General features: G+C 32.0%; 1 protein-coding gene across 1 annotated transcript; it reads left to right on the top strand.

The window, feature by feature from the left end:
* Positions 1 to 4,052: 4,052 nt before the first annotated feature.
* On the top strand, positions 4,053 to 6,195 carry LOC100242744 (tetraspanin-6). Its single transcript, XM_002276181.4, has 3 exons — positions 4,053 to 4,774; positions 5,535 to 5,851; positions 5,959 to 6,195. Exons 1-3 carry the CDS (start codon positions 4,283 to 4,285, stop codon positions 5,996 to 5,998), a joined length of 849 nt encoding a protein of 282 aa, XP_002276217.1. The 5' UTR covers positions 4,053 to 4,282; the 3' UTR covers positions 5,999 to 6,195.
* The last annotated feature ends 291 nt before the right edge of the window (positions 6,196 to 6,486 follow it).

Genomic DNA, 6,486 nt, shown 5'->3' on the forward strand with positions numbered 1-6,486 from the left:
AGGAAACAGAACGTCTCAAAGTATGAAAAATTATATCAAAGACTCCGAGGGGTGCAAGGCCTTTTATAGCCAAACTCTTACGAGACTCTCCAATAAAACCATAATAGAATAATTCTTAAAAAAGTTGATTAAAATATTTAATTTGATTTGATCAAAGCACATTCAATTGCAATTGTGAACGTATGTGTACATGCACGGGGGAGAGAGGGGCCTGGTCACCAAAAATTCTATTGAAATGAGCTTGAACCTCTTGGGTGTGTGGAACACACACACAATCTTCCAACATATCTTGGGTTACACAGTCTTCCGACATATCTTGGGTTACACAGTCTTCCAATATGTCTTGGGTTGAGCGCGCGCGCCCACACAGAGTCTTCTAACATGTCTTGGGTTACACAGTCTTCCAACATTTCTTGGGTTACACAGTCTTCCAAGGACTTTTCTCAATAGTATGGTAATTTAAAAAAATTATTCTTAAATTATTGTAATAGAAAAAGTTATTATAAATATATGATAGTTTTTGCCACCTAGGAGAGAGGGTGAATGAATAAATTTTTTTTTATAACCAAAATCATCTTTTCAAAAGACGATTTTATTTTCATTTAAAAAAAAATAAAAATTCAAAAGGGAAATCGTCTTTTCAAGAGACGATTTCCATTTAAAAAAATTAATATTTTTTTTAATATTTATTACAAATTATATATAAAAAAAAAACCCCAAGGAAAATCGTCTCTTGAAGAGACGAGTTTCCATGAAAAAAAATCCCAAGAAAAAAAAAAAAATCCTCAAGGGAACTCGTCTCTTGAAAAAAAATTAATATTTTATTTTTAAAAAATCCCAAATTATATATAAAAAAAATAAAAAATAAAAAAATAAAAATTCAACTCGTCTCTTGAAGAGACCCCTCTTGGCTGCCGACGTCGCCCGAGATAGCTGGAATCACCATGGAAAGAACGGACGGGCGGCAGCCCTCCTGGGCAAAAGGGAAGGGGCAGCAGCCACACCTGAGCACCCAGCTGCCACGTGGCGCGCTTAGGCGTGGCCAGACTGCCCCCACCCTTTTTCTTTTCTTTTGTTTTTTTTTGTTTGAATTTTGAGTGTGCTCCACGTGGCACCCCCACCAAGCCATATTTTGGGCCACAATTCGGCCCAATTTCGCGGGCCTTTATTTATTATTATTATTTTTTTAAATCTTCAAGGGAACTCGTCTCTTCAAGAGACGAGTTCCCATGAAAAAAATAATATATTTTTTTAAAAAAATCCCAAATTAAAAAAAAAAAAAATCCTCAAGGGAACTCGTCTTTTCAAGAGATGAGTTCCCATGAAAAAAAATAATATTTTTTTTTAAAAAAAATCCCAATTAAAAAAAAAAATAAAATTTTGGGAAATCGTCTCTTCCAAAGACAAAGAGACGATTTCCCATTAAAAAAAATTAATTTTTTTTAAAAAGTCCCAAATTATATATATAAAAAAAATGGGAAATTGTCTCTTCTTGAGGATTTTTTTTTTATATTTATAATTTGGGATTTTTTTTTAAAAAAATATTAATTTTTTTCAAGGGAACTCGTCTCTTGAAGAGACGAGTTCCCTTGAGGATTTTTTTTTTTTTTTTAATTTGGAATTTTCTTTTTTAAAAAAATATTCTTTTTTTCATGAGAACTCGTCTATTCAAGAGACGATTTCCCTTGGGAATTTTTTTTTTATATATAATTTGTAATAAATATTAAAAAAATATTAATTTTTTTAATGGGAAATCGTCTCTTGAAGAGACGATTTCCCTTTTGAATTTTTATTTATTTTTTAAATGGAAATAAAATCATCTTTTGAAAAGACAAAAAAAAAAATTATCTGTTCACCCTTTCTCCTAGGTGGCAAAAACTACCATATATTTGTAATAATTTTTTTTACTACAATAATTTAAGAATATTTTTTTTTAAATTATCGTACTATTAAGAAAAGTCCAGTCTTCCAATATGTCTTGGGTTGAGCACACACTCATAGTCTTCCAATATAGTTTGATTTGGAGGGAAGCATTTTGAGGGTGCTTTTTTGTTAAAAAAAAAAAAAAAAGTAAGAAACATTCAAATTAATAAATTAATATTTATTTTATTCCATATAATTTGTAAAATTTGAGACTTGGAAATAAACATTTCAACATTGAAAATCTATAGAACTTGAGGCACACATTTTCATTTTAGTTTTTCTTTTTCCTTTTAAATCAATTTATCTGTCATCACTTCAGGATTTTTTTTTTCACAAATAAAGGGAAAACTAATTTTGTAAAAATAAAGTTAAAAACATACTTATATATACACCTATTTTTTGTGCTTGAAAGGGTCAATGATTTTGGATGGCTCTACTGATATTAATATAAGATTATGTAACAGTGGTCATGGACAATACTGGTTCTTGCTTTTCTCTGAGAAAGTAAAGTTATTTTGTAGGGCATTTTTGGGACCAAAAAGTTAAGAAACATGACAATACATTACAAACTGTTTCTATATTTCCATTTCTTTCGGTTTTCCTTGAGAATGGTATAAATTCTTTTTGGATTAAAAGGCCACAGTGGCATTATGGAATATTTTCTTTTGAGCATTCATACTTATAATTTGACACTTTGTGCTAAGCCCTCCTATTTCCATCCATTTTGATGCCATTTTTTTAAACAGTTAACCAGTTTAAAAAATTAAAAATAAAGGCTATGTTTGATTCTTGAAAAATTTGAGAGAAAATATCAAAGAAGGAATATAGGAAGAAAAAGAAAAGTGAAGGAAAATAAAAAATAAATTATTTTTAAATAATTTTTCAAATTCATTTAACTTATTTCCCTTTATTATATAAAGATTAAATAATTATAAAATATATAAATTTCTAATTAATTTTAATTATATTTGACTTCTTTAATACTTTTCATAATAAATCAAATATGAGAAAACAATTTTTCTTACTTTTTTTTTTCTTTCTTAAATACTTTTCGGGAATTAAACATAGCCAAAAGAAATTCATTAAAGTTAGGTTTGACTCCCGGTAAATAATAAGAAAAGAAAAAAAAATGCAAAGGAAAATGATTTTATCATAAACCATTTATGAAAAACATCAAAGAGAATAAAATATAATTAAAACTAGTTGGAAATTTATATATTTTTAAATTATTTAATTTTTATATCAATAAATTAAAATAAATAAAATGAGTTTGAAATAACAAATAAAAATAATTTATCGATTTTTAATATATATATATATATATTTTTCTCACTTTTTCTATTATATTTTTTTTTCTTTACATTTTTTCAAGAACCAAACATAACTTAAGAGAAATTTAGGAATTAATTAATTAAGTAAAACAAAGTTAAAAAAAACCCCTTGATTAAATTTTTTACATGTAATAATATTTCAAGATTCTCAAGATATATATTAATATTAGGTCTTATCATCAAAAAAGTCTTTCAATAAAAATGAAAAAAAGAAAAAGAAAAAGAAAAAGAAAGTTTAATGTGAATATTTTTTTTATTTACATGGTTCTTTATTTAAAAAAGGACTTTCAAACTGAGGAGTGTGGAAGGCTTTAGCAAAAAAGTTGAGAAGAAAATCTGGTAAGAAGAAAGTAGTGGAGGCATAAAGAGAATCAAACAAGGCATTAACTAAAGCTTAAAAGAAGATAAGGAAGAAGCATCATATATTCCCATATCTCCATTCTGCTTCTCAGCTCTCACCTTGCTTCCTAAAGAAGCCAAATGGGCTCCATCCCCAGACTACTATATGCACCTTTTTTTTTACACCCAAAATGCCCCTTATTCTTTACTTGCCTTGCCCCTCACCTATTCCCTAAAGTCGTTTGGAATTTTTATTGGGAGCAACCCTGTCCTAAACTAGACCAACTATTTATTTCATGCTGTCATCAATTTCCCTTATAGTAACATTTTTTAAGTGCTTGTGTGAATGACTTTAAAGGTGTTTGGTGTAATATTATACAAACTTAAGAAGGGTAACCAAACAGGCCCTTACAAAGTGCAAATAAAGTTCCTAAATAAAGGCACCTTAATGGCTAAGAGCAACAACTAATTTATTCATTTCCTAATACAGGGAAAGCACTCGGATAAGCAAAGGCCACAGGCATTTTGAATTCCCGAAGCTTTGAGCAAAGAGAAAAGCAGTGTTACGCTTACAAAAGAGAAAGCTGAAGAATACACCACAAGAAGAAAAGCAGTAAAAAGAGAGAGAGAGAGAGAGGGAGCTGCAGCAGCAGTGAGTGCAACACAGAGAGGAGAGAGAAGAGAGGATCATGTATAGGTTCAGCAACACAGTGATCGGCTTCTTGAACTTGTTCACTCTCTTGGCGTCGATACCCATCATCGGGGGAGGGCTATGGATGGCAAGGAGCAGCACAACATGTGAAAGCTTTCTGCAAACACCACTTCTGGTGGTTGGTTTTGTGGTTTTGATAATATCTCTTGCAGGCTTCATTGGTGCCTGCTTTAACGTTGCATGGGCACTCTGGTTGTACTTGGTGGTCATGTTATTCCTCATTGGGACCTTACTGGGCTTAACCATATTTGGCTTCGTCGTCACCAGCCAAGGCGGCGGCGTGGAAGTTCCCGGTAGGGTTTATAAGGAGTACCAGCTGGAGAAGTATTCTTCATGGTTGAAGAGCAGAATCAAGGATCCCCATTACTGGAGCACCATCAGGAGCTGCATATTGGGTTCAAACACTTGTGCCCAGATTGCTTCTTGGACTCCTCTCGATTATCTGGAGAGGGACATGACTCCTATTCAGGTTATCTTCTTTACCTTTCTTCAAGGTTGTTTCAGTGATTTTGAAACTCATTTTATTAGGTTTTACCTCAATTACCGTGATATCCTAGCAATATATATATATATAAACTCCATTTAATCAAGTAAGCATATATTAAAGTAGAGTCTCGAGTCAGAGTCCCGAGTCCCATTAGGAGCTTGTGTTTGTTTGTCCCTACAAGGAGTATTTGCTTATTTGATCCTATAATTTCATAATCTCGTGTGAGAGACCCTTGGCCTTTGTTAAAAACTAATCCTACGCTTTATTTTGAGCTAATTTTAGGTGAATCATTTCATTAGAGTTTTTATGTGTTTGATTAACTATGTTTAAAAAGTTTAATATGAAAAATGAAGAAAATGTCGATTTCAATTTCACTTTCAATTAAAGCAAAAAATAAAAAGCTATCCCAAACCAAACATAAATGTATAAACTCTTACATGAGTCACAAAATTTTCCCCTTTTGCTCCATCTTATCTGTATTATACTCTTTTTCGCCTAATTGTCATATGTATGTTGTAACGAGTAAAATAATAAAAGTAATATTAACTATGCTACAAGCAAAGAAACAACATTATATCTGGTCTATACACATTTATAATAATATATATATATATATATATATATATATATATTTATTTATTTATTTATTATTAATCAATTATTTAATTTATAATATTTTTAATAAAATTAAAATTATTTATGTATTATAATAGAGCTAATCTTACTATGGTTTTATATAAAGTCGGGTTGTTGCAAGCCACCAACATCATGCAACTATGCCACGGCAACGATGATGACCCAAGACGCGGACTGCTACCGATGGAACAACGCCCCGAATTTGCTGTGCTACGAGTGCGATTCGTGCAAGGCCGGGGTGCTGGAACACATAAGAAGAGATTGGCACAAGCTCTCAGTTCTCAACATTGTGATGCTGGTCTTGCTCATTGGCATCTACTCAATTGGATGCTGTGCTTTCAGAAACACGAGAAGATCCGAAACCGATTACCCATACGGCGAAAACCGGATGTCCAAAGTCCGACCCAGATGGGATTTCTACTGGTATGTGACATTTATCCTTGATCCAACCCGCTATCCCCTGCTGGGCCAGCCCAGTTGACCTCATTGGATTCAGCTTAAACTATAACATTTGCATTTGTGGTAAACAGGTGGAGATGGTGGTACGACAGAAAAAACCAGCTTTACTAGGCAAGAGGCAGAAGTGCTTTTATCTGTTTGTTTGTATCTGTATGTTTTACTGCGTGTGGAGGATGGGCAATTGGGACATGGGCCTTTCTTTCTTTCTTGATGTATACACTGTAATATTCATGCCTGCTTTTTCTTTATTTCAAAGCATAAAACACTGACTTTTCCCTTTGGAAATTTACTACTGGCTTTTGACTTTAGTGGAGTCTGGAGAGAGGTTTTGATACACAAAGCCCTCGTGTTTCGGTAACTAAGCTTTATATTCAAACAAGGTTTGGTTTGAGAATTTCAAAGAGTCTAGAAAGTAAACACCCAACGTGTTTGCAAGTTTTTCTTGCGTTTTCAAATCTATTTAATGCCTCTTTTTGTATTTTCTTCTCCACCCTTTAAGTTTTTCTAATTTTGGATTAGGATGGCCAAAAATTAGGTGCAATCCTAGAAAAATTGACGTGTATTCTTTCTCACTCTTTGACTGGATTTAGTTTTCCATC

The sequence above is a fragment of the Vitis vinifera genome, chromosome 13 (assembly GCF_030704535.1).
Source record: "Vitis vinifera cultivar Pinot Noir 40024 chromosome 13, ASM3070453v1".
NCBI lineage: Eukaryota > Viridiplantae > Streptophyta > Magnoliopsida > Vitales > Vitaceae > Vitis > Vitis vinifera.

Bases quoted from the DNA above. Each gene is read 5' to 3' on its own strand.
- LOC100242744 (XM_002276181.4), top strand. From the start codon at position 4,283: ATGTATAGGTTCAGCAACACAGTGATCGGCTTCTTGAACTTGTTCACT. The intron at 4,775-5,534 runs GTTATCTTCTTT...TTTTATATAAAG, and splicing joins GGGACATGACTCCTATTCAG to TCGGGTTGTTGCAAGCCACC. The intron at 5,852-5,958 runs GTATGTGACATT...TGTGGTAAACAG, and splicing joins CCCAGATGGGATTTCTACTG to GTGGAGATGGTGGTACGACA.